Raw genomic sequence first — 27,593 nt, forward strand, 5'->3', positions numbered from 1 at the left:
CACAGTCTGCCCCCGAGCGCGATGGGTGGCATGAAAGAATACATGTTTCCCCGCGAGCTGCTTTAGGAGCCGGTTGGAAGCAGGTGTGGGCACAGGGCTGCCCGCGCTCGCTGTACCTGGTCACCGCAAGGCCCCAGGTCTGGTGGAACCATCAGGGTGGGCCCAGCAGACCCCTCCCAGCCTGTCCCCAACCTCTCAGGGCCCTGCTGGGGTCAGAGACGGAGGGCCACCTGGCCGCCTGCCCACGGGCTCTTGCCCCAGCCCCTTTCTCCGAGAACTTTGAATTGAAAGTCACCATCCCGGCCCCTCTGCAGCCTTCAGCTCTGGTTCCCTGTCTCTCCAGCACATGGTGGATCCTTGGCCCTAAGCCACCAGCCTGCCCCTCCTGCCCCCCCCCCCCCCCGACTCTGGTCTCTGTCCTGGCAGGCAGGGGCCAGCCTTGGTGCTAGGCTCTCTCTTCCTCCTCCTCCTCCTTCTCCACCTCCTCCTCCTCCTCCACCACCTCCTACTCCTCCTCCTCCACCACCTCCCCACCCCCAGGCCCTTCTTCCAGAAAGCCTTGCCCTGCTGGGCCACCATGCTACCTGCCTCTCTCCATCGCTGCACCTGCAGCTGCCTGCTGGGACCAGCTTTCCCGTGTCCACCCTACCTGGGGCTGTGGCTCCAGTGGGCAGGACTCGTCTCAGTCCTCTGTGTCCCCAGCCCTGAGCACCAGGCCACACACTCAGCAGTCCCTCCCCCTCACCCCACGGAGGGCCTCCTCTTCCCCAAATGTCTTTGATCTGGGTCCGCGGCGAGCGCCGTTCCTGTCATCAGTCTTGTTTTACACGGAGTTCCTGGAAGCCTCTCTGTGCTCCTCAGCCGCCCCACGCTTGGACAGACGTGCAGTGACGTGGCCCTACCACGTAATGACCAGTGCAGAGCAAACCTGCCCAGCCCCGTGGGCGCGGCACGGGACAGGCCCTCTGGCACCGGTCAGCGCGTGTGGTTCAGAGAACATCTGGGTGCGGATGATACTAGTGACTTGGTTTTTTTGCCCAAAGTGTAATGAAATTGGAAAATGAGACAGATTCTGTCCTGAAATCTCCTTTCTCTCTGCTCTTTTTTAAGGAGCACGCCTTCGAGAGCAGTCAGAAGTATAAAGAAGGGAAGTTTATCATTGAGCTTGCTCACATGATCAAGGACAATGGTTGGGAGTAAAGTGAGAACTTTCCATTGTCTTTCGAATCCTATTTTGTGAGAGAAGCTGAGTGTGACGGAAACAGGAACATTCTGGATGGCAGCATCTCTTGAACTTTAACCCCACAGGCCAGCCGTGCACAGGGCTCGACTGGCGCAGGCCTCTCGGCCGCTTCCTTGGGTGGGGCCCCGTCTCCGCACTCTTCACGCACGCCTGTTTCTGGTATCTTCCAATGACCTTGACCTTTTTGTAGCTTCTCAAAGCTCTAGAGAAAGACTTAACCAACTGCTGACTGACCCGCCTAGTCAACCTCTTTTAACCTGCGCCTGCAGCGCAGTGTGGCCATGTTCTTTCATGTTCCATGGAAGACCAAACCAAGTCTCTAAAGACCACAGGGACGGGGTCTCTTTAGAGAGCAAGCTTCACCTCTCGCTATTTTAGGGTAAAGGTATTGCAGCCCCCCCCCCCTTTCACAAAAGTACACATCGGTTATTCTTCTTACAGATGAACTGTTAAGGCATAGTGTTCGTTTAAGATTATTTCAGGTGCAGTCAACAAATTTACATACCAAGAGTGTTTTACTTTTTAGCCTGTTCAAAAACAGAGGACAGCACTGATAACGTTTTAGATTAAGCTATAGGTAGAGAAGTGTCTAGTGGAACATCTTGTTTACTTAAGCCAGTAGATTCCTTACCTAGAAAGCAAATGAGCTAGTCCTTAGGGAAGCCTGTCCCGGGGGCCTGTGGAGGCGACAGCCTTGCGGGGTCTGGTCCCGGGGCTGCGGCCTCCGTGGCGACAGCTGGGCCATGTAGTTCCAGAGTCACACACTGGACAGAGAAGTTGGATTCCATTTCTACCCTGCTGTACTTGAAGAAAAGTACGATTTTTGCATATGAAAAGAGGCAGAAGCAACAGGAAAAACTTCAAAACTTGAGATATGCCAGATTGGTTTAAGTTTTTTTCAGAAGGAGTTAAAGGTGCAAGACAGGTTTTAACTTTGTAAATGAAGATGTTTGGTTTGCTGGAGCAGTCGCCCCTCCCTGCCTGGTGCTGTCCTGGGAGCTGACAGGGGACGTGCAATCTCGTGTTTTGCCATCCATCCCCCTCCTCCACGGGGCATGGTCCACGAGGGGCTTGAGGCCATTGCAGAGAATGGAGGCCAGAAACCACTCCCAGATGAGGTTTGGGTTTCAACACTGGGTAACCTGACTCGGGGCTGAGGGGTGGGCAGAGGGCTGGGAAGCGCAGGGGCAGGAGACGGGAGAGCCACCAGCTGCTTGGCCCTCAGCCTGGCAGATGGCTCTGCAACTGCCCGACAGGGCTCCCCTGGGGGCAGCAGGTGCAGGCAGGTGAGGACAGTGAGGAAACGGCCTCCGGCCCCAACTCCAGCCCCCGCCTCCACCCGGACCTGTGGCCAGTGCGGCGCTGGGCTGCTGCCCGGCTGACCCACTGCTCGCCCTAGAGCGCCCCCCCGGGTACCACCTCCGCCACGACGCCAGGCCTTGGGATGCGGGCAATGCTGCTGCCCTGGCGCTGTGGCCTGCTGGGCTCGTCACTGAGACGCATCAGCTCAGCAGCAGCTCCTTTAAGCACGTCTCCAACCTAGCGGAGGGAAAGCTGCGTGCAGCTCGGTGAGCCTCCGCGCCTGGCTGTGGCCCCGCGGCCGCGCCTCCCCGCGCTCCCGCCAGGAGCACAGCGTCGCCTCCTGCTGCCACGCTCCGAAACCTGAAGAGGCTTCGCTCACATGCTGCCACACGCAGTAGCGACACCTTGGCTTCAGCCTGTACGTGTGGGCCTGCAGGGGCGCTGAGCCCTTCCTGCTCGAGGGACGGGCGCTGCGGTGGGAGCCTGCAGCACACGCTCCCTGCTGGTCTCCGTCCTGTCCGGGGACCCTGGCCTCGGAGGCCTCAGGGGATGGGGTGAAATGGCTGGGGAACTCATGCTGTCACCACCCCGATGGGCCATGCGGGGGACAACCCCGTTCCTGAGTGTCCATAGGACACATCACTTAAATTGGAAAGAATCTTTTAAAATCCTTCTGACCAATTTTTGTATATACTAAACTATATTTAAAGCTTTTATATGTTCTGGGCAAGTTTACTGCTCCTTCAATTTGAGCACTTTGGTCTTTGTATTGTCTTTGGTGGCAGCATTGATTGCAGATTTTTTACTAGTTCTCTTATGACTTATTTTGTATTTCTTTTTTGTAATTGATACCAACAAAACTTTTATCACTTTTTTGTTGGTCTTCTGCAAAATACAAGCTCCTTTTTAAACCAAATGAACTGACCATGAGCTGGCTTCAGGGGAAGTGATATTCACAAGACCATAACCAGATGTGCTGGTGAGTGCTGGAATGTGCCACCCTCTTAAATTCCTAAACAGTATCACCCATGACTTAAATATTTAAATTATTTAAAATAATTTTTCCTTGAAAACAGTGGGAGGTGATGTCAGGATTATAAATGCATTTAACTTACACTAGTGTCTATGGCACAGTGCATTTGCTTTAGAAATGTGGTTTAGTTGTCGTTTACACACACACAGTATTTTTATACCTTAATGATTACTCTTGATGGCATCTGTCAGATATTAGAAAAGATCAGAATGAGAATTTTCCGAAAAGTCCTTTAATTAACATGTAATTACCTCATTGGGTAATTACAATAGCCAAGTGATTTTAATATCTAGAAAACTATACAATTTAAGCTCTAAAATGACCTACAGAAATGTAAGCCCTCATCTGTCAAACGCCCTCGGTTGGGGGGGGGGGAGGGGCGGCAGCATCTGCCCCGGGATGAGCACGTGGCCCTGAGGCCTCCTCTCAGGCCACGGGTGAGGCTGGCAGGACGAGGTGGCCGTGGGACCGCAGAGCTCGTGCAGGCCACCCTCAGTCGCACCTCCAGCCCGGCCCCATGTCTGTGTGCGGTTTACAAATAAAGCTTCTGATGTCCACTGTCTTGTTTTAACTCGTGCCACAGTCGAGCTGTGCCCTGATACGGAGGGACCAGCCCTGGCTTCCTGCAGGGGACGGGGAAGAGGTGACCTTGGAGTCCCCAGGCACCTCCCCATGCTTCTCTGCTTGATGCCATTGCCATCGGGGCTTGTGCATGGGGACAGAGAAAGGTGGGCCAGGCTGTCCCCACAGGGCACACAAGGTGGGTGCAGGTCCTCCCCACGGCCGGCCGCTGTGGCCCTCCCGGGCAGGCGCAGTTCGGCGAGTGAGCCGTTTGCAAGCCTGGGTTCCTGCCTGCCTGGGCCGGCCTGGCATGGAAGGTGTGGGGGGGTGGTGGGGAGGGTGGCCCTGGGAGGTCACTGTAGAGCCACCTTGTTCCCAGCACCAGGAATGCCGGGGACTGTGCATGATGCAGGGTGACAAGGGACCGACGTGCCTGGTGCAGGTCCCTGGGCACCACATGGACAGAGGCAGGGTGGGAGCCCGTCCAGGGAGACGACAAAGGGCTGTGCCTGCAGCTTCAGCATCAGAAATGGGAGAAAGGAAGAGCCACGGTACATTCTGGAAGTCAGAGCTGATGAGAGTTGCTGACGTGAGGGAAAAGAGAAAACCAAAAAGCACACCTAAGTCAGGATTTAGTGTCAGGAACGGGAAGTGGGTGGTGGCCCAAGGAGGACGGAGTGTGTCGGGGACAAGGCCTGTGTCTCCCTGGCCTCCAGAGAGCCCGGGTGGCGGGGCCTGAGACTCAGAGAACGGAGGCCAGACCGGCACAGGCTCTGAAGACGAGACGAAAGGCCAGCGAGGACCAGTGAGTGGAAAGTTTTTGGAAATGTTTAGCAGAAAAATGGGGGGCGAGGGAGGGGCCCCTAAGGTAGGAAATGCTGCAGCCACTGCCTGGAAGCCAGGAGAGGCCAGGACTAGGAACAGAGTCCTGGAGCACAAGGACAGGCAGCCCTGGGACTGGAGCCAGGCTGGCAGAGCAAGCCTGTGGGAACACACCCAGTCCCCCCAGAGCCCAGGCGAGGGGTGGCAGGAGAGGTTTTCGAAAGTGACACCAGCGCTGTAGTCCAGGGCCCTCACACTTCACCAGTGTTGAGAAGCCCCTGCGGGTTTGTCAAAGCAGAGGGAGGAGCCCACCCCCAGAAGCTCGGGTCAGAAGGCCCAGGGTCTGAGAACTCCTAACAAGGTCCCAGGTGATGACGCTCAGTGTGTCAACAGGCCATCCCTGAGGAGATGACACGGGGGAGGAAAGCCAGTGGGAGCCAGCTGCGGTGGCTCACACCTGTGGTCCACCTACTCGGGAGGCTGAGGCAGGAAGATCACTTGGGCCCAGGAGTTTGAGTGCAGCTTGGGCAACACAGACTCTGTGTCTATAAAAAATAATCTTTTAAAAAACAGAAAACCAGAGCGGGAGACACAGTCCTCCCCCACCCAGGCCTGTCCACCGGAGGCCGGGCCTCGGGCTGGGTCTAAGCACAGGTTCCATGCCTGGAGGTCTGGGAAGTGGGCTCGGGCGGGGCTGAAGCCTCAGAAATGGCCAGGCCACCTGGCACCAGGTGAAGATGGGGGCCATGGGCTCCCAGGGCCAGAAAAGGGGACCCAGGCAACAGGCAAGAGCTTTATTGGACGGCAGCCTGGGAAGGCAGAAAACTCGGGGACAGAGATGCAGCCCCCAACCCCACATGCCTACCGGGACCCAGAGTGGCCAGCCTGCAGCTACCAGGAGCTGAAGTCCCCAAAACCTCGGCTGGGCTTTTTCTTGGCTACGGGCACAGCTGCGCTGGTGGACGGTTCTTCCTCTGCTGCTCGTTTCCTGGGAAGCAAAGAACCAGACTCCAGCACCGCGCCGGTGCCAGGCCCGCACCCTCCTGACACGTCCGCTCTCCACACGACCCGCCATGCAGAGGCCGGTCCGCAAACACAGCTGCCGCTCTCACGTCCCCTGAACCCCATCGCTGCAGCCTCACACGGGCCCCGGCCCGGGCCTCGCAGGCGCAGCCCCCCGGCTGCATCAGCCCCATGGCACAAGCTTTGTCCCCATGGGCGGGTCTGCCCCACGGGCCTCAGCCAACCTCAGGGAGCACCACGGGAAACGGGGCCCAGCCCTGCCCACTCACGTGGCTGCCGGGTTGATGTACTTGCCCACCCCCTGGCGGAACGTCTGGGGGCCCTGGCTCCCCGCCTGGGGCTGGCTGGTCTTCACTTTGGTCTCCGGGGCCACCTCCAGCTGCGTCTTCTTCCGCTCCTCGGCGATCTGCGGCGGGACAGGGCCGGGGCTGACCCGTGGCGCCTCGGCTCAGGGCTGTCAGGAAGGAGGACATGCCCGGGCCCCTCCCCGGTGGCAGCATCGTGCCCGCCTCACCTGAGCATCAGCCTCCTCGTAGGGGTCCACGAACACGGTGGTGGCGTCGATCCGGATGTCCTCCTGGCGGCAGAGGGGTGCTCAGCGCGGCAGACCCGTTGCTCCCGCCCGCCTGGCACCCAGCCTCGTAGTGGCCTCCCCGCGTTGCCCTGGGCACATACCTTGGGGCGGTCAGTTTTGGGGTCACTCTCCACGTTCTCCATGGCTGTCAGTGTGTCAAAGCCCCCAACAACCCTGCAGCAGCAGGACAGGGGGGGGTCTCCATATGCCCAGCACAGGGCACCCCCTGGCCGAGTCGCCAGGGCGTGCCAGGAAGGGAGCAGGCCTCACAGTCCCCTGGCAGCAGCCAGGAAGGAGGCCCCGGGCAAACCCAGCTGGTTTTGTAAACAAAGTTGCATTTGGACAGAACCACATGTTTCCTTCCATATTGTCTGTCGAGCTGCTACTGTGGAGCAGGCAGTTGTCACAGAGACCATGCGGCCCACAAAGCTGGAAGTACTGCCTGGGCCCCTGCAGGAAACATCTGCCAACCCCTGGACTAGAGGATGAGGAGAGAGACTGACATGGCCAGACTTCGGGCTCAGGTGCCACTGGGTCCGAGACAGGGCAGCCGGCCAGGCTGTGTGGGGACACGTCCCCTCCTCTCCTGAGCCCAGCAGGCCTGGAGATCCAGACGTTCCCACCCGACAGAAGCTCCCGAGTCCCCACTCTGGAGCCTGGACCCCAGCAGTGACAGCAAGGGCACCCTGGGCACAAGGCAGTGGGTGGGCCCAGGTGGGGAAGGGACCCGCCCGCACACAGCCGCCCCTCCTTCACGCAGCGCTTCTCCTACCGTCCAAAGATGGTGTGCTTCTTGTCCAGGTAAGCACAGGAGCGGAACGTGATGAAGCTGGGGAGGAGGGTGGGGGTTAGGGGGAGCATGGTGGGGTCCCCACCTGTCCTGCCTCGGTCCCAGCCACTGCTGAGCACATACCAGGAGCCGCCCACCCTCCAGAGATGCACAGGTGAGCACACTCCCCACTGCCACCCGCCGGGGCAGGCTGTAAGCGAAGGCCACCCAGTCCCCCCTGACCTCGGGCTCCCCAGAAGACAGCCCAGAGCACAGCCGCCCGCCGGGTGGACCCTGTGCCTAGAGCGGTAGGTAGCAGCTGCATGGGAGGTGGCTGGGACTGGGGCAGAGGGACAGCCAGAGCCAGCCCCACCCTGCCAGGGCCCTGCTGAAGGACCAAGGACTCCGAACCAGGAGAAGGGAGGCGACGGAGCAGGGCGGGCGTGCAGGCCCTGGGCAGCCTGGGCAGCGGAAGGAAACGCAGAGGACGTGATCCCACCTAGCTCTGCCAGCATCTCAGTTCCACCCTATTTTTATGCCCAATCACACGGCCAGGTAAGCTGGCCGGGCGGGAGCAAAGCCTTCCCCGGGGCGGGTGTGGAAGGGAGACTGAGACATGAACTATAACTTTGGACTTGACCTCCATGTCCTTCTTGACTTAGACCAGAGGCAAAACATGTAACTTCCAAACCAGGAGAAAGACAAGAGAAGAAAATGAACAGAAATATAAAAAAGGGCAGACAGAAAGCACCAGGTCAGACAACGGGAAGCAGCAAGTGGACACGCGGGACTGCCAGCATGAACGACGATAAACGAAAGCCGTGCGTGAGCCTGTGCCAAGGCCCCGTGCAGGAACCCGCGAGGCTGAGAGGATGGAGCCGACGCCAGGCCACAGGCGGCGCTGGGTTTACGGTGTCCGAGGCACCAAGTGGTCCAGACCTGCTGGTGACAGACACGAGACCTAACCTCCATGCGGCATCAAACGTGGCCACCGAGTTCTGACCACACCGGGCCACCAGACAAGTCTCTGCAGATGTCTCACCCACGACTGGGCAGACGTGAACTCTGACCCCCGAGCGGTTCTCTCTCACTGATTTCTAACACAGCTAAGAGGTGAGAAACAGAATTAAATAAACCTGAAGAAACCAGGACAGAAGTAAAAGAATAATGAAAGGGAAAACAAAGGTCTAACAGATATAAAGCCTAATGTTCTCTGAATAGACGAATATAAGCAAATCTTTGGCAAGAGTTGTCCAAGAAAGCACAAAAAAAATTAGAAATAAAAAAAGGCGGCAGCGACTGTCCCGGCAGGTTCACAGGCTGGCAACGCCAGAGTCAGGAATCAATAATCAATAATAAAGTGACCCTCCCCCAAACAACAACGGACCAGGCAGGCAACCTACTGGGAAATAAGAAACAGTCCCAGCCAATCCTTGGCTGAGAAGTTGGATTTTTTTAGCTAAAAAACATTTTTTTTTTAATTGCTAATCTTGTCTGTATTGTCCCAAGCTCAGTACACCTGCTGCCACAGCAGGCACGTGAGGAATTCAAAGGGAGACGACCACCGACCAGCAAGCCGGAGGGGGGACGTGCGCCCTGGGCGCGCCAGGCCAGACGGGGGAGAGGGGAGCGGGGCAGCAGGCGGGTGCCAGGGAGAAGCAATCAAAGACAGAAACTGAAAAACATTAAACGAAGGTGACAAGAGACAAGCCCTTCATAAACCATCACGGCAGCAAGGAACACAAACGTGACTGGCCGAGGCAGGAGGGTGACATGGACGGAAGGGCCGAGAGAAACGGACTCTATGGAAACAAGTGTGAGAAGCAGGGATGGAGGAGCCGAGCTCTGGCCGAGCAGCAGCCAGCCCGCCGGAATCAGCACCAGTGACCGCGAGCTGGCCCCGGCCGTTAACGCCAGCTGACACCAGCGGGCTTTTAACCATTCCAGGCCACACAGCAACGGCGACGCCGCTCACACCAAAACCTGCTCCAGCCAGTTCACACAGCTGAGACCACGGCACAGGCAGAGCGAGGTGGCAAGGGCCACAGGGCAGTGATGACAGGCCTGGCTCACTCCAGGACGCCTCGGAGGCAGTCAGACAGGCCAGGCCACCATGGCCTTGGGGTGGCCACACCCACATACTGCAGGACAAGAATAGCCTGAGATCATCATCCTACCAGGCGCTAAGAAAAAGCCTCTGGAAATGCAGCCACTGCTCCTGACAGGCGCGTCCAGCGCCATGGGATGGCAGCATGGGATGGCATGACAGCATGGCACTGCGCCCGCGGGATGCCACAGCCTGCTCCCAACAGCCCCGCGACTGACACGCACACCAGGGGAGCGGAGAGGACGCCACCTTTTGCTGAAAGCTTGACTATCTAGAAAACTCAAGAAACTCTTAATAAAAACTATTTGAATTATGAGAGAATTTAATAAATTGGCTACATATAAACTAGTTTTTCCCTACATGAGCAATAATCAACAACTGGAAAACAGTTCCATTCACAAAAGCATCAAAAAGTATAAAATTCTTAAGGGGCAGCTCAAGGCAAGGGACACAGTTGTGACAACAACTACAAAACAGCATCGAGGTCACTGTCGCACGGTGGACGGTGGAACGCGCAAGTCTGCTCTTCCACGACGTGGGGCGGCCTCCGGCCTCCGGCCCCGCCTCCCCGCTGCTCTCCCTGCGCATCTGTCCCACGCTCTGCTCTGCCGACTGCCGAGTCTACCCGGGCGCCCTCCCAGTCCAGCCCGTCCCCAGCGCGCTCCGTCCCAGCGCACTGTGCGGGAGGCTGATCCCCGGCGCTGCCCCAGCCCCCCCCTGCTTCCTGTCAGTGGTGGTTTCTGTTCCCGCGAGGGCACACGCCGCGGTGTGGGGCCCTCCCTGCCCACTGGCTCTGGGGCTCCCCTTTGACGCAGGTGCACATGCTCTGCCTGGGGATGCCACACACTGCCCGACTGGGTTCAAGACCAGCACAACCCTTAGGGAGCGGCTAAGAGGAGCAGCCTGCAGGCAGCTCCAGGTCACCTCCCCAGGCCCCCACCAGGCCCAGCCGACTCACAACTGAGACTTGTTGCTGTTGGGCCCCGAGTTGGCCATGCTGAGGACGCCCCGTCCCGTGTGCGAGAGGTTGGGCCGGAACTCGTCCTTGAAGGGCTTCCCCCAGTACGACTCCCCACCTGGAGAAGGAGGTGCACAGTCGGCAGCAAGAACCCAGGGCCCGGCCGGACCTGCCCCAAAAACCCTGCGTCCTGAGGGGCGTCAGGCCTTGCGGGGCCCGCCTGGAGCCCCTGTGCCCACACAGGCAGGCTGCTGCCCACCCACCCTCGCCCCTCAGGGGCTCTGCCCAGGACGGGATTAGAGAGTCAAGGCTACAGTCATTACCACTCAAGCTACGGGCCGGGTGGAGGCCAAGCAGCTGCCAGGCCGGGCTTAGAGAGGCCTCGGCAAGGAGGGCCGGCCAGGGGCTAAGGCGGCCGTCCCTGGGGGTCCAGGAAGGAGGCAACACTCCCGTCCCATCCATCCCATGGGCCCCACTCGACCACCTCGAAATGGGAGAACCGATGACCGGAGGGGCACAGCGCTGGGGCTGCGCTGGTCTGTGCGATCCCTCAGATTCCGCGTCCCAGCTTGCCAGTCCTGCCACCAACCCCTCGTGCCCCACGGAATAGCCAAGGGTCCCAGGGAGGGGCGGCACCTACCTGTGCCTGTGCCCGTGGGGTCCCCCCCTTGGATCTGCGAGAGGAACGGAAGCCAGTGAGCCCGTCGTGCCCCGAGGCCCACAGCCCACCCTGCCGCCCGAATCCCACCTGGCACACGCGCTCCACGGGGGCTCCGGGCTCTCGGTGAGGATGAGGGGCCCTCCCACCCCTCTGAGGAACCCAGTTCTGCCTGGGGACTTGAAGGGCAGCCCACGGGTTCCCCGACAGATTCACCTACCGGACTTGCCCTGGTCACCATGGCCTGGCCCCGGTGCCTGGGACGGGCCCCTCCACTGCCCAGTGTCCCACCACGCACGTCTATGCAGCCGGCGGCTCTCATCACTCACCACAAAGTTCCTGATGGATCTGTGAAAGATGGTGCCGTCGTAGTAACGCTTCTTGCAAAGCCTGATGAAGTTTTCGCAGGTTTTCGGTGTCTGCAAAACAGCCCCGATACGTCTGTGAGGCACACAGCAGCCAAGGGCAAGTCACAAAAGCCACTCGAGGTATTTACTGCGTGGCAGACATGTGAGCTGCCCTGCACACGGGGCAAAGGAGGACTCGAGCAGCCGTGGGACCCTGAGCAGGCGCAGGGGACAGGCACAGGCAGGGCAGCAGACACAGCCAGCCCCTTCGCTGCCAACACAGGTACCATGGCTCCCTCTTGGGGACAGGATACTAATGGCACCTCCATGTTGAAGACACAGCTGCCAAATGACCCCAGAAAAAGCCCTGGGGCGGGTGAGGGGCGGCGGCCACACCCACCAGGTCGCAGTGCAGCTCCAGGTTGAGGTCGCCCCTGTTGGTGTGCAGCCGCACGTAGCCCTTCTTCCTCACAAACTGGTAGCGCAGCACGTCCTCATCGATGGCGGCTGCGAGCAGAAATCTGAGCTCAGGGCCTGCCCTCACCCTGGGGCAGCCCCGGCCCTGGACGCACAGGCTTCCCGGCACCCGGCTCCGGGGAGAGCAAGGGAGCAGGGCACGGTCTGCCTGGGCCTCACAGGCTCACCTGGGCCTCGTGGGGTGGCAGTTAAAGGAGGTGCCAGAAATGCCCAGACGTGGGCTGGCGGGGCAGCCTGGGAGTGGAAGAATCTGGGGCTCAGGTGACAGTGGGGGCCACCGACATGCAGAAACCACGGGGGGATGGTGCCTAGGTGCCCATGGAGCCACATGGACGTGAAACCATGCGGCGGGGCCAAGGCCACCGAGCACGGAGAGGAGCTCCTGGCCTGGGCCTGGCACACACGGCAGCCCCCCGACCCCAACACAAAACCCGCTCTCCAAGAGGGCCCGGCTCCGCCTGCCCCCTCCTGACTGGCACCACCGAGAACTGCCGAGGAACGCAGGCAGGGGGAGGGCTCCTGCTCCGCCAGTCGCAGGCTGTGACCGGAGAGGCAGAGGCAGCTACCTGCTTCATGTGTGGTCTCCGGCACCATCGCGGTGGAGGTGAACGAGGCGCTGACCTTCCCCGTGGAGTAGTGGGCCTGCCAGAACACCAGGCGGCACCTCAGCAGTGCCCTGGGAGGCCGGCGGGTGGGGACACGGGTGCTCGCCGCCAATCCAGCCACACTGTCTCTGTACCAGGGCCTCTCCTCCAGGAAGGCCTCCCTGACCCCCACCCCTGGGCCCAGTGGACAACTGGAGCCACCATCGGCCTCCACTCAGGGCCCAGGCCAGGAGCCGAGGACAGGGACCCAGTGACAGCAGTGGGAGGGAAGCCAGGGCCCTGGCCTCAACTGGGCTCCAACTCTCACGACCTTACGTGAGACCCTGGAACAAAATACTATACAGGACCAGCCACCTCCCGCTCAGGAGTGCACGTGGCTCCTCCTCTCTTTACGAAGGTTGCAAACTCCTCCAGCAAACACATTATCTCTTTGATCAGGGGGAAAGCCCCAATATTTTTTATCATGGAGAAAAAAAAGTGGGGTTTCTCCCCATCAGAAAATACACCAAAGTGCTAAGGGTGGTTGCCTTAGAACAGGGAGACCACGGTCAAGAAACTTTCTTTTCTAAATTTCCCAAATTTTCTGGAATTTAGATAATTCTTTAAGGGGGAGAACATCAGAGCCACCCGCCTGGCCACTGTACCTCCCCCAGCTGCACTCCCCCGGCTCTGCCTCAACAGGGGTGAAAAGCAAACACGATGGCCCCAGACGTGGGCCTGGGCACAGCAGCCATGGGCACAGTGACCCCCAAGCACCAGTGGTCCCCAAGTCGCCCCAACTCCGGCGAGGCAGATCTACGCAGCCGGGGCCGCCCCCCCTGAGAGGCCCCTCACCCGTCAGTTGGTTCTTCACTGCCCAGCACGGATGTCAGCCCCACCCCTGCCACCTAGGCACCCAGGGACCCAGGGACACTGCAGCCCTGGGGGTCCCCCGGCACCCCGCAAGCCCCTCCCCAGGACTTCTCAAGGAGGCTGGAGACAGGCGGGGCTGGGGCTCGGCCGAGCGCCCTCGGCACTCACGGCGTTCAGCTTGTCCACCTTCTTCTTCTCCGGGACCTTCATGGTGGCTGCCAGAACCTCGTCCCCTTTGAACTCCTTGTAGAGCTCCTGCAGCGTCTCCCGCGTCTCCGCGTTTGTGTTTTTCAAGTAATAAGACGGGTCCTGTTTGGCCTTCTCTTCATCTGCAAAACAGTACGCGGCCCTGAGCGCTGAGCCCCTGGCAGCGCCACAGATGTGTGGCTGGGACACGAATCCAGAGCATTTGGCAACAGCGGGAACCACGGGCGGGTCAGCCACAGCGTGGGCCCCAAGCTGCTGCCACCGTGTCACAGCATGGTGAGGCCAGCGCCCGGCCACAGGCCTGCAGGGGCCACCCCCACGCAGTTACCAGAGGTCTGGGGGGAAGGCTTCGGGTCAACTTGTATTTTCTTCTTTATATTTATCTATATGTTCCAATCTTTTTATAGCATGTTTTGCTTTTATAATTTTAAAAGCTATTTTTTTAAATAATAGAAGTGTTTGGGGTCTGTGAGACCCCACTGGATGTGCCCACTCGCCTGCAGGGTGAGGGCACGGCCCACCCTGTGGAGGGGAGGGGTCAGCACCCCCAGTCGACAGAGCACGGGCTCAGCCGGACCCCAGACATCACGGGCCTCTGGGCCTCCCGAGCTCAGATCTCTGCGGATCATTGCTCAGTTTCCCTGAATTCTAAGTAGTTCGTGCGATGATCGACAAGTGCCTGGGACACTGTTCTGCAGAGCTGAGGCCAACTGAGCCCCGAGCGTGACTCGCTGGTTGCTCCAAAGCAGCACATGGCCATGAGTGAGCCCAGAAAACACAAGGACCCCCTCACCCCGTGACCTGCTCTTTGGCAGCGTGGGCTGATCCACGGGGAGCACGGGCACCAAGGCCCAGCTGGCCACAGGACACAGGCCTCACGCAGCCCCACGCCTGCCCCGCACAGAGCAGTGGTGAACAGGAACCCAGGCATCGTGCACAACGGCGCGGGGAGAAGGTGAGGAGACGTCCTGGCAGGCGGCAAGGCTAACCCGCCCGGGTTTCCGCGCTGCGGTGGGCGTGGGTGCTCTGGTGTTGAACACCGTTCAGAAAACGCAGGCCTGTCTGGGCTTGAGCTCCGCACCCCCGACAGGACGGGGGCTTTGCCCAGGGCGCACCACCCCTGCTTCCCCCAATCCCTCAACCAGCCCAGCCCCTGGCTGAACATACCTGGATCTGTTATTTTCATGTTATTCTTAACATGAAAGAAGTTGGAGACATTGAACTTGTCCAGATTGGTGGGGTCCTGCGGCAAAGACAACGCCCAGCGCCGTGAGGCCAGCGCTAGAGCCAGCCCCGCCTGCAGTCCAACAGCAGCCACACACGGCAAAGGGTTGGCTGGTGCCACAAGGGGGAGGGAGAGGGGGTGGCATTGCCCTGAGGCTGGGGGATCGAGCAGGGAATGGGGGAGGCGAGTGGGGAGCTCTGCCCCGGGCAGGGTGACAAGCAGAGGCAGGGTGGGGACAGGGGGCACAGAATTGCTAGCTGTCCAAACTGTGTGCCGTCCCTGTTAGGAAGCCACAGATGGGAATGCGGACAGCCGTGGGGCCGCCCTCTGATTAGAATGGGACAAGCTACAGAGGAGGTGGCTGCACGTGGCCTGGCCCTACTCTAAGTCAGTGTTTTCCATCCACTCACCGGGGTTCTCTGACCCCTGCAGGGAGGCCTGTGCCAGACGCTGGGGCCCAGCACACAGGCCAGCTCCCGCCCTCCAGGCACTACCGCCGGGCCTGCAGAGCGGCCACTGTGCCCCAGATGGCTCTGGGGGCAGAGAGGGACCCTGACACCAGGCTAGGGGGATCAGGCGAGAAGACGTGAGAGCCAGACTGAGGAGGTGGCCATGCAGAGGCCTGAGGTGGCTGCAGGCGGGGGCCTGGGGGCACTGACGGCAGGGTCACCAGAGGGGAGACCGCCACGCCCAGGGAGCCATACAGAGGTTGGGGGCCCCTCTTGGCAGGAAGCAGACTCACCTGCAGGGTGATGATGTCCTGTCGAGAGAAGGGCTCGTCACTCAGCAGGTCTCGGAAGTTCTTGGCCTTGATGTTCAGCTGCTCCACTGCCTGGGGCCGGAAGGACGTGGCATCTCAGCGCCTGCCCCAAGCCCTGGCACTGCGGGCCCAGGCAGGAGGCCTGGAGCCACCCAGGCACCACCAAGGAGTGAGGCAGCCCAGAGACAGCTGTGCACCCCCCAGCAGCGGGCGCTGTGAAGGCACAGCCCCCCGGGCCCTAATTCAGCCTCTCAGCAGCCTCCCTGGGGAGGCTCGTCATGCCGCCTCGCGGATCAGCAAGCAGGCTCAGCGAGCCACCACCCGAGCCGCCACCCACTGGCACCTCCCGTGCACCAGGCAGCCAGCCCGTGAAAAAGTGAAATAGTGCAGATAAAATGCTCAGCGCAGAGCCCTGGAACAGGGTAGGTGTTTGGTAAGTCTCTTCAACAGCAGGTACTGTTGTTATTACTTAATTTCTAAAGTTGTTACCAATTTTCTGAGACAAAAATTTCTCAGTGACCACCAGATGGCATTAAGGTTAATTTGTAGACAGTCCTTGCGACAGTAAAAATGTGGTGCAAAGTACTTTCATACATATTGCTTTAAGCTGTGATGTAATCAGTTGCGATTGTGCGCTGTTTTACGTAGGACATGAGATGTGCCCTCACGGGGCATCATCAGCAAGGACCGAGCCAGTCCGTGTGCGCTTCGGGCAGGAAGTGGCCCCAGACCCCCGGGGCAGCGCCGGCCACCAACCCCTCGGCCATCAGTGCAGGAGCGGAACCAGCGCGAGAGCTGCTCCTGCAGCGCCAGGCCTGCCCTGCGCGGGCGGCCAGCGTGGGAGTCTGCCTGCTCTCTCCAGGACCCAGTCCCGGGCAGAACTCCTCCTACGAGCCCAGTACCCACTCCTTCCTGGCGACAGGTGGCTCCACCCAGAGCCAGGGCCCAGTGCCACCCTCACAGCCCTGGGGGCCTGTCCTCCGCAGGGCCTGGTCTTTGAGGAAGACATGGGAGGACCCCGGGGGGATAAATGGCCTCTGTTCAGCAGCCAGGACCACCTGGACTCCAGGTCTGGAAGCAGCAGGAAGCCCCCACCCCCTTTCTTGACCTGTCTGAACATGGGAAGGCTGCCCAGCAACAGCTCTGGCAGGACACCCTGCACCAGTGGCTGTGAACCCAAAAGGACAGGCTGTGCCCAGCTCATCCCAACACCCAGCCCAGCCGGCATAGCCACCAGCACATACCCGAGGCCCCCACGCCATGTCCCCATGCCCCGGAGCCAGGACCCACCTCGTAGGCATAGACGTTGCCGGTCGTCCCGATAGCCACGATGTGGGTGTTGTTGGTGAACACGGTGAACAGCACTGGGCAGTGGTAGTTCCCTAGACAGAAGGCACAGGGAGGCTGGTCACCCTGCATGCGGGCTGTGACATCCCGGTGAGGACCACTGGGGGCCAGAGAACTCAGCCTGAGGTCAGAGGAGGCGGAGCTAGAGGGACAGCTGCTGCTGCCTTCCCACTGTACCAATAAAAAACTCCTATTCATCCTACAAGACCCAATGCCAGCACCACCTTCCCCGGATCCTCCATGGCCCCCAGTCCACCCCCAGGTGACCACTGACCTCCTCCTCCTCCTCTTGAAGTCGGCCCATGGCAAGAAACAGCCCATCCTCCCAGGGACCCAGCCCCTCACCACCTGTCCCCTTGCCTGGTCACTGCAGCAAACGTCTGACCAGCTCCCCGCCCAGCAAGTCCCCACCCTGTGACCAGGGGCCCTGTCAAATAAAGCCCCAAGAAAGAAACTGCAAAAAGAAAAAAGTGGATAGAAAACTTCTAAATTAAGAGACTCAGAGACATCAACCACACACATTTGTGTGAACTTTTTAAACATCCTAATTTGGAGATTACAAAAAAATAATTAGGAGACAATTATGGAAATGGGACACCAGCCAGACATTTGACGAGACTAAGGAACTATTAATTTTTCCAGGCTGAGAATGGGACTGTGACTGTTTGTCTCACACCCTTATGTTTAAGCGCTGCCCAGTGAGGTGTTCAGGCCTGGGACTGGCTTCGTCCACCAGCACAGAGAGAACCCTGCAGGTGGGAGGCGGCGGGGACTGCGGGGGTGACAGGCCGGGGAGGGCTCACCGCACCAGCACTCTCTGCTTCCATACGTCTGAAATTCCAATTAACAACGAAACAAAGAAAAAAAAAAAGACTTCTAGATCAAAGTTATTGAAAAACAAAAATAGAGAAAAGTTAGACCAGATCTCATTCTTCCCTTAGCGGTTCCCGTCTTGGAGCAGAAGTGCAAGCCCTCCATGGCTGCCCGGGCCCCGCAGGAAGGCTGTGCACGCCGTCCCCGGCCCTGACCTCTCCCACCTCATCCCCTGCTCCTGGCCTGGCTCACGCTGCTTCCCCTCAAGTGTGTGCCCACCCCAGGGCCTTTGTACCAGCTGTGCCCTCGGCTGGACTGTGCTCCCGGATCCCATGGGCTCCTCTACCCAAACCTTGACCCCTGCAGCCCTCTGCCCTCCCTGCCGTACTTCTGTCCACGGCAGCGGCAGCATCTGACACACCCTTCCGGGCTGTTTTCTGGCTTTCTCCCCACCAGAATGCAGGCTCCCTCATTCAGGGACAAAATGGCCTGGTTTTCTCCACACGTGGCAGGCACTAACAGACACTTGCCAAGTGACAGGTGCACACTGTGGGCCACCTGGACCAGCCACAGCAGAGGCGAAGGCACTCCCTGCCTCCACCTTCCACCAACGGCGCGCTGCACTGCTGCTACCGGGGACCACTCACTCATTCACCTGTGAACCCAGCACCGACTGCGGGCCGGGCTCTGGGTCAACAAGGGAGGCCCAGCCTCACATGGTTCAGGATCCCCTGGAACACACACGCCCGAGGCACAAGGACAGCCACCTACATCATGGCATCTGCACAGGCACAAGGCCTGGGCCAACCCACAAAGAATCGAGGGAGCAAGATCTGTGCCCAGGCAGGGGCTGGGCCGGCGGGTCACCTCAGCTTGGATGTCTGGCCCTGAGAACCGCGGAGGGCAAGCAGGGGACATAGCGAGGGAGGAACCAGCGCTAGGTGGGGCCTCATGAGCAGCGGCAAAGGGCGGCCCAGCCCAACAGCCGCCTGGCAAACCCCTCCGGACCAGCCGTCCCTGCTGCCTGGCCACACCCGGGCCCCCAGCCTGAGCAGCTTCTGCCTGCAGCGAGGCTCAGACCACAGCCTCAGATACGGCCCGGGCACCACAGAGCCCAGCTGTGCCCACAGAAGCCACCAGCAGCGCCCAACGGCCCGGCCACCTGTGTGGGAACCAATGCCCAACACCCAAGGCTGCGCCCCCACCCACCCCCAGCTCAGATCGACCCGGGCCTGTGAGGAGAAATCGCATGGTGCCTTTCAGAAAGCAAACGCAAGCGCCCAGCGTGATCAAAGGGGAATGACGGATTCCGCAGGAGACGTGGGCGAGCCGGGGCCCTGGGTCCACGGTCCAAGCCCAGGGCTGGCCGTGACGGCTCTACTCACCCTCGCTGTTCTTGGCAAAGTTCAGCTTGATCAGGGACCTCCCGTCCAGTTTCTGGAAGAAGGACGATGAATAATTAATAACAAACAAGTGACCGACCTAAGAGACGCCGGGCCGGGGGGAAGCCAGAGACACACGGGAATGGCTGCGTTGGCACATTTTTGTGGGGAGCACAGATTACTTCTGAAATTAAAAAAATGAATGTATTTCTTCAGCTATTGGGGGTATGCAGGTGTCCATTTATTTTGTCATACAAATATTTAAGAAAAACAAGACATTAAAAGTAGAGGGACCTTGTAATATTCTGAAAGAAAAAAAAAAGATATAAAAAAAAGTGAAAGGAGGCCGGGCGCGGTGGCTCACGCCTGTAATCCTAGCACTCCGGGAGGCCAAGGCAGGCAGATTGTTTGAGCTCAGGAGTTCAAGACCAGCCTGAGCAAGAGCGAGACCCTGTCTCTACTAAAAATAGAAAGAAATTATATGGACAGCTAAAAATATATATATAAAAATTAGCCGGGCATGGTGGCACGTGCCTGTAGTCCCAGCTACTCGGGAGGCTGAGGCAGGAGGATTCCTTGAGCCCAGGAGTTTGAGGTTGCTGTGAGCTAGGCTGACGCCACAGCACTCTGGTCCGGGTGACAGAGTAAGACTTTGTCTCAAAAAAAAAAAAAAAAAAGTGGAAGGAAAAGAATAAACACACCCAAATGCTAAATGTGGTTATGAGGGGAAGGTGGGCTCCTGTATTTTTCTTTTTCCTTTTTCTTTTTTTTCTAGAGACAGGGTTTCTAGAGACAGGTTGCTACATTGCCCTGGCTGGAGGATAGTGGTGATTCCCAGGCACGATCCTAGCGCACTATAGCCTTGAACTCCTGGGCTCAAGGGAGCGTCTTGCCCCAGCCTCCTGAGTAGCAGGGACAATAGGCACATGCCACCACGCCCGGCTAATTTTTCTGTTTTTCTGTAGAGAAAGGGTCTTGCTATGTTGCCCAGCCTGGCCTCAAGCGATCCTCCAGCTTTGGCCTCCCAGAGCGCTGAGACTCCAGGCAGGCCTGCACTGTCATCACGCTGTCCTCTCAGCCTCAGACGCTGCTCCTGAGGACCCAGAGGAGTCACCCTGTCCTGAAGGTCAGTAAGTCCTTCCTGCCTCTGTGGTCTGCATCTGCAAATGAGGCTTTGGACGCCAAACACATGGGGGTTTCCTCACCACACCCAATTCTCTGAATTTCCAGACGCCAACTGGGTGTCCAACCATTTGATTCAATTCTGACATGAACTCCCTGTTGTCAGCAGAGACCTCACAGGCTAGGGGCACAGTCACAGGCTGTGTCCACCGCAGACACAGCCGCAGGTCCAGGCCTGCCGCGCTTCTGCCCGGGCTATAAATCAGGGCTCCTGAAACCACACTCCCTCACCTCCTCCTCAGGGCCTGCAGTTTCCAAGACTGGCTCATGGAACTCGGGAAACCCTTCGTTCACCAGATAAGGAGGTACACGGGGCAAGACACAGAAAGGTCCCGGGCGCAGGAGCTTCTGTCCCTGTGGAGTGGGCTGCACCACCACCTGGCACGTGGATGTGCTCAGCAGCACAGCAGCTCTCTGAACCCTTTCCTTAGGGTTTTTAAGGGGGCTCCACTTCATAGGCACAATTAATTAAATCACTGGTCCACCCTCCACGGCCTCCCTGGTCTGCTGCCGCCAGCCTGGCCCCGGCTACAGGCCCAGCACACAGCAGGGGCCAACACCTTCCTGCTGGACGGACAGATGCCATTGGATGAATGAAGAAATGGGCCCAAATGAGAGGAGGACAGAAATCTCTGGGAAGTAAAGGAACCAAGAAAATAGAGAAGATGATTAAAATGAAGGAAAACCATGCGTTTATAATCAAGACACAAAGTGGGGTGTAGAAAAATAGAAAAGGAAAATCAGCTAGAACTTGACCCTGGGCACACACTTCTGAGCAGCACAGAATTCGCAAGACATATAAGAAACTGCTTGGTCTAACCCACAATAAAAATACAAATTAAATTTCTCTTTTGGCCCATAAGTAGCAAAAATTTTTAAAAAATAAATGATAATCAGTGTTTCCGAGGACATTTCTTTTACACGCTGCTGTTAGTAAAAAGATGTAACCGCACTGGAGGGCAAGGAGCCGGCAGCTACCAACGCTGAAACTGAAAACGCACCCACCCTGCAACCCAGCAGTCCCACAGGATGCTCCTGTGCCCAGAGAAAAGTGCACAAGGACAGTCCCTGCACCTCTGTTTGTAACGGCGAATGATGAAGGCCAGCACAGCACAGCTAGAGGAGGAAGTGGCAGCCATCACAGAGCGGGGCAGCACTTTCTGCGCTGACACACTCAGATCTCCAGAGGCACCACGGGGTGCGCAAACCCCGGAACAGAAGGGTTCGCGCACAGGGAACACATCATGGCCCAAGAAATGACATACACACGTACATGTGTGTGCACAGCAGGGAACATTTCCAGAAATGAATAGGTAGTGGGGGGGGGACTGAACCTCCTCACTGTGCCCCACGAATGGTTCTCTAACACAGTCGTGACGCATGAAAACCTCTCGAATAAAAGGCAAGAGGACAGCGTCCACCAGCGTCACTGAAACTCCTGCCCGGCTGCCTACCTCTCCATTGCTGGGGTTGGTCCCGTACTTCTTAAGCCACGGAATGATGTTCCTGGGGGGAAGAGAGAACAGAAAGCGTCGCTGCGGCGGTTGGGCACTGCTTGGTAACAACGTGGTCCTGGAGGCAGCTTCTGGGTTAGAGGGTTTACTTCACTTCAGGAGGGAAAGAGCCCCAACAAAGGAAAGGGAAATATCTGTGGATACACGGGTTTCAAAATGTGTTCTGGTTTTGTATCAACGTTATGTATCAACGACAAAAACTATAACAAGGCAAAAAGGTGTAAATAAATGTTGATAATGTATAATGTACAATGAAATACTGGGCCAGCATTAAAAATTATACTTTCAGGCTGGGCACTGTGGCTCATGTCTATAATCCTAGAACTCTGGGAGGCCAAGGCCGGAGGATCGCTTGAGGTCAGGAGTTCCAGACCAGCTTGAGCAAGAGCAAGACCCCGTCTCTACTAAAAATAGAAAAAAATTAGTTGGGTGCAGTGGTGTGCACCTGTAGTCCCAGCTACTGGGGAGGCTGAGGCAGGAGAATCACTTGAGCCCAGGAGTTTGAGGTTGCTGTGAGCTAGGCTGATGCCACAGCACTCTAGCCTGGGCAACAGAGCGAGATTCTGTCTCAAAAAAAAGAAAAAAAGGAAAGGAAAAAAATCATACTTTCAGAGAATTCTGAATCACATGGGGGGAAAAGCTCTCATCATAACTGAATGAAAAATGGATCCACACAGTGTTATCTTTGTTGTTGTTGTTGTTTTTTAAGAGACAGGTTCTGGCTCTGCCACCTAGGCTGGATCATACTTCATACTTCACAGTATGGCACAATCATACTTCACTGCAGCCTCAAACTCCTGGGCTCAAGTGATCTTCCTGCCTCAGTCTCCCAAGTGTCTGGGACTATAGGCGCCACCATGCCCAGCTCATTTTTTTTTTTATTTTTGGTAGAGAAGGGTCTCCAGGTGTTGCCCAGGCTGGTCTGGAAACTCCTGGCCTCAAGAGATCCTTCCACATCAGCCTTGCAAAGTGCTGGGATTATAGGCGTGAGCCGCTACACCCAGCCAGGTGTTATCTATTAATACTTCACAACCACGTTACTACAAATAAACCCACAGAAAAATGAGTCTCAAAATCTACAGTGGTCATCCTGGATAGTGGGATTATGCCAAAATTTTCCCTTTTTCTTTGACATATTTTCTAAATTTTCTACAGTGAGCCTGACGCATGAAAAAATTATAGAAGCTGGCTCATGTTGGGATCCAAAACTGGGCATAGTGCTTGAAAACAGAGCACTGGAAAAGTGTGTACCTTAACTACGGCTCTGCCTCCATAAAGTGGGAAATGCTGTCAGTAACACTCTGAAACAGGCATGGGCGGGTAGGCCAGAGAGAACAGCAGGACCCACGTGGGGGTCGGGGTGTGGTCAACCCCATTCCAGGCAGCGACAACAGCACTTGGCCAGCTAGAGCTGCCTGCCTGGGAGCTGCCATGGCCCTGAGGCCCTGACTATTCCTTCTCGGTCCCCGAGAGGCCACCTAGGGCTCCTGATGCTGCTGGGACCAGGGGTCTGTCAATGCCTGGCTTGGTGCTGCCTGGAGCCACTAACCCAACATCCCCATCCTTAGTGGCTGTCAACAATCTCACCATGTTTGTTAGATCAAAATTCAAGGAAAAACTCACAGCAAGTCAAAGACGACGCCTTCATGGGTGCAGACTGGGTAGACGAAGGGCTGTAGGGAGAGACTGAAAAAGGACAGTCACTCCTGGTCAGCAGCCGGCCACAGCTGGTCAGGCCATGGGCAGGCTGGGCCTGGCTTGGTGACCTCCCAGGACGCTGCGCCCGGAGCCCTCTCAGGGCAACCTGGCCAGCTCCCTCCCTCCCAACCTTCCACCCTAATTGCAACAGTGGCGGTGCTATCGCCAATGAGCAACAGGATCCAGCACCAGGGCAAGCTCCAAACATCGTGACATCGATGAATACGCATCTTCTCCCATGATCGCAAGGGCCACATTTTCAAAGCACATTTTTACCCATAAATCCCAGGTAGTTAAAAAATGGTCACAATGCAGACCAAAGACCTGTTGGAGGAACTGGAACGAGGATGGAAGCATCCATCACATCGGTTCATACCCGATCTGAACATGACCACACGCCCACGAGGCATGACAAAACCTGGTGGGGTGGGGGAAACTCTGGCCAGAGATGCCCGGGCCTCATTTGTTCACCCTCCCCAGGCAGGGGTTGGTGAGCAGAAAAGCCCCCACTAACCACATCGGAGCCCTGGGCAGATGCAGGGAGGGCCAGCTGTTGGGCTGCAGCGGCTGTGCCCACCCCCGCCACCCTGCACTGTGCACGACACCTCTGCCCCTTTCCTGCTGCACTGTGGTATCCGGACAACCTGCCTCAACTGGGGTGCCAGAATCACAGCAGAACTCTGTCAGCTAAGGCCCACCCTGATCTACAGAATCAGAAGTCGGGGTGTTGAGGAGGATGTGGCATAGACATGGATGTGTCCAGAGCAGAGGTGACCATGGCTCAGGCTTGGGGAAATTCAGGCCCAAGAGGCACCCACTCCCACAGCCCCCCTCGCCCTGGGAGGAGCAACGTGTTCGGGTTCATCGGGTCTGGTCCTGCTTCTCCAACAGGCCCCCCTTTTGTTCATACAGGTACCAATGTGGGCTGAAGAAGCATTTGAGGGGTTCTACATCTGGGTCCCTCCCCGCCCAAACAGTGACCTGAGTTCCCAGGTAAGGGGCAAAGGGCCTCCCACCATCATTACTTTTGCTGCTGCTGCTACTGAATCTGGAACAGGAGTAAAGTGTTAAAGGCTTGGACCCAGAGTCCGACCACTGGGTTCGAGACTCAGCAGCACCACTTCCCCGATGTGACACCTGGTGAGGTACTTCACTCTTCTAAGCATCAGTTCTGTCAACTGAAAAACAGGCTTAACACCAGGGTCTGCCCCCCTTGGAAGGTAAGAATGAAGTTAAAAAGACAACGCACGTAAACGCAGACACGATAAGCAGAAAATACCCACTAGCTGTCATCATTGGTGGGTCCGCCTTCTCCCTGTTCAGGGAAGAGCCAGGTGGGGGACACAGAACTCCAAATGCAGCCCCAAGGGGCAGATTCACTATTAGAAAGTATCAGAGAACAACCACAAGGGAAAGACAAACTTGCAAAACCTTTACCTGCAGTGGTCAAAAGGTAAACGACGAAAATTTGTTTGTGGGAGATCTGTTTAAAATAAAACAAAAACCAGAAAGCTTACTCTGTAAAATATTTCATCTATTTCATCATCAACAATTCAATTACATTTTATGAAAAAGTTCATGTGAATTACCTAGTAATTGCTGTGAATTAAAAACCTTTTCATAGGTATAACCAAAACACATGAGGTACATCAAAAAAGAACTGAGACAAAAACTATATACTTTTTTACTCCCAATAAACTATGACAGTGCTTTTTAACTGCGGCCTTGATAGCTTTGATAGCTAAAAAGATCATTTTTTATATTCTTTATTAACTTGATAGAGAAAAAAACGTTATATTAACCTACATTTTAAAAACTCACCAAGATGAAACATGTTCTCTTTTATTGAATATATTTCCTCTTTTGTGAACTATGTCCTCAGCCCATCTGTCTACCATAGTTTCTGTGTTCTTGTTAATCGTCCCATTTTTACAGCTCATTGTGTAATGAAGACATCATTCCTTAATGCCACCTCCTTCAAGGGGGAACAGGATTTCACGCCTTACCTGGCTTCTTGCCACCATAGAAGTGAGTGTATTCGGCACAGGTAATGTACCTGAGGGAAGAGAGGGAGAGAGAATGCTACTACCACGCCCTTGATAAAGAGGACTGAGTCTTTAGAAATGAGTAACCACCGACGTGATCTTTGCTCATTTAACGAATGCTATGAAACACCTACTGTGTGTCAGGCACACAGCGATAAATACAACAGACATGGGGATACACAAACAAGTCAACAAATACACACAGTCCTGCTTTGCTCTGAAGGAAAGAAACAGAATTGATCGGCAGACCTGACAATGAGAAGGCGCCGTGGGAAGAGCTTTCCAGGCAGAGGGAGCAGCATGCACAGCACTTAGCAAAGCCCTGAGGCAGGAAAAGCTGGGTGTGCTCCAGAAGAAGGCAGCCGTGGCTGGAGAAGAATGTGCACAGGGCTGGTGGCAGATGAAGACAGAGACACGGGCAGTGGCCGGATCACAGGGGCCTCACAGGCCACGGTAAACACTCCAGATTTGCCCTAAGTGGGATGGACAGCTGTGGGAAGGTTCTGAGCAGAGCCCTGAGGCGATCTAACATAAGTCTCAAAGCGTCAGTCTGGCCGCTGTGTGGGGGGGGGCAAGTGAGGCAGCACAAAACCAATCAGGAGGTGAATACCAAGGTCCAGGAAGGAGGTGGCATAAACTCCACCTAAGGGGGAACGGGGACAAAGTGAGAAATGTCAGCTCCTGAAAGAGCCAGCAGGACTTTCTGACGGACAGGAAGAGGTGGGTGAGAGGCACCAAGGCCAGCTCCCTGACTTCTGACCGGGGCAAACTCAGGACCAGCAGGTGTGACTGCTGAAATAGGACGGCTAGGAGAAGAGCAGGTGCAGGGGCTGAAAGTCAAGAGTTCCATGTGGCGTATATTAAACCTATCAGTCCTCCAAGTGGAGGTGTCGGGTAAGCAGCTGACTATTGCGAGACTGGAGAGATCTCCCACAGAGAACATTTACAGAGGAGAAACCTATGAGGTCCGGGAGAAGGGAGGAGGGTCCAGCAAAGGAGACTGGCAAACGACAGGCCACTGAACTAGACGGAAAACAAAGAGCATGTGGGATCCCATAGACCAAAGAAGGGCTTCAGAAGAGGGGTGGCAACCGCGCCGCATGCTGTTGAGAAGCTCAACAAAATGAGAACTGAACACTAGATGTAGCAACACATAGGTCACTGGGATCCCGACAACAGCTGTTTTGGGGACAAAAGTCTGAGTGGAGTGGTTTCAAGAGACAGCAGAAAACAGCAAGTAGTCACAGGTCTTTCACTCGTTAGGTCAAGAATCTCGGGAACATGGTGGCAGCTGGAGGGGAACACGGGGCACGGCGGCTTGCTTTAAATGACTGCGGCACGTGTGCAGGCTGACAGGCGTAACCCGGCACACGGGGACGCCGGAGGTGCAGAGGAGAGACCACCAATTCGGGAACAAAGCTCGCGCGCGGACAGGGGCGGCCCGGGGCAAAAGCAGAGAAGGGAAAACGGAGCCCGCGGGGCGGCGAGGCCGGCGGAGGCCACACTCGGGAGCCCGCAGCTGACCGTGTCCGAGCCGGGATTCCGGAGACCGCGGCGGCTGGGGGGTCCTGACCCTGCCTGGGGAGGGGACGGAGGCTTCCGTGAGGAAGCGACATTTGGGACGAGCTCTGGGGACTGGCCGAGGGGGAAGAGGAGCGACGCGAAGAGCGAGACAGACGGGGACTGACGCAGAGCGGGGCTCCGCTCCGGGCTGCGGCTCAACTTACATCTTGTCCTTCTGGTGCTGTCGCTTCCCCATGGTGGCGACGGCGGGGAGAACCGGAGAACACAGGAAAAGCGTCGACAGACAACTTAGACCCAGGAGCCTTACCCGGGTCCCCGACTACTTCCGGGTTCCGCGGCCCCGCCCCGGAAGCGAGCGCTCGGTGGGCCAAGGACTGCGGCCCTGGCGCCAAGTGCGCATGCTCTGAGGGGCCCGCGGCCGGGTCCGAGTGCCGGGCTGAGCCGCCCTGTTCGCTCCTGCGCGTTCTGGGCCCGGCCGCTTCCGCCTCGCAGCCCCAGCTTCTTGAGGGGCCTGTCTCTGGACCGTCCCGTTTACCTGCGCAGCCATGGCTCAGTGCCATCTCCG

At 57.3% G+C, this 27,593-nt stretch overlaps 2 protein-coding genes across 5 annotated transcripts in view; one reads left to right on the plus strand and one right to left on the minus strand.

Annotated features, from left to right (window-relative positions):
- YPEL1 (yippee like 1) overlaps window positions 1–4,135 on the plus strand; it is a 22,745-nt gene extending 18,610 nt beyond the window's left edge. For all 3 annotated transcript variants that reach the window (XM_045535125.1, XM_045535126.1, XM_045535127.1), the window contains exon 5: window positions 1,111–4,135. In XM_045535125.1, coding sequence (XP_045391081.1) covers window positions 1,111–1,200 — 90 coding nt within the window. In that variant the 3' untranslated portion in view covers window positions 1,201–4,135. The remainder of the gene's footprint in view (window positions 1–1,110) is intronic.
- PPIL2 (peptidylprolyl isomerase like 2) lies at window positions 3,792–27,431 on the minus strand. 2 transcript variants are annotated; one of them, XM_045535124.1, is made up of 21 exons: window positions 27,232–27,431; window positions 25,466–25,515; window positions 24,897–24,942; window positions 23,385–23,447; window positions 21,702–21,753; window positions 19,069–19,120; window positions 16,814–16,905; window positions 15,506–15,595; window positions 14,706–14,781; window positions 13,500–13,660; window positions 12,441–12,516; window positions 11,798–11,904; window positions 11,380–11,469; window positions 11,033–11,066; window positions 10,393–10,510; window positions 7,331–7,387; window positions 6,660–6,732; window positions 6,499–6,561; window positions 6,254–6,390; window positions 5,823–5,949; window positions 3,792–4,723 (listed from the first exon to the last, which is right to left on the minus strand). In XM_045535124.1, exons 1-20 carry the CDS (start codon window positions 27,261–27,263, stop codon window positions 5,853–5,855), a joined length of 1,566 nt encoding a protein of 521 aa, XP_045391080.1. In that variant the 5' UTR covers window positions 27,264–27,431; the 3' UTR covers window positions 3,792–4,723; window positions 5,823–5,852. The 2 variants fall into 2 exon arrangements, with proteins under 2 accessions (XP_045391080.1, XP_045391079.1); XM_045535123.1 differs by having other exon boundaries at window positions 5,827–5,949; window positions 27,232–27,428.
- Window positions 27,432–27,593: the final 162 nt, after the last annotated feature.

This window comes from Lemur catta, chromosome 21, assembly GCF_020740605.2.
Source record: "Lemur catta isolate mLemCat1 chromosome 21, mLemCat1.pri, whole genome shotgun sequence".
NCBI classification, from domain to species: Eukaryota; Metazoa; Chordata; class Mammalia; order Primates; family Lemuridae; genus Lemur; species Lemur catta.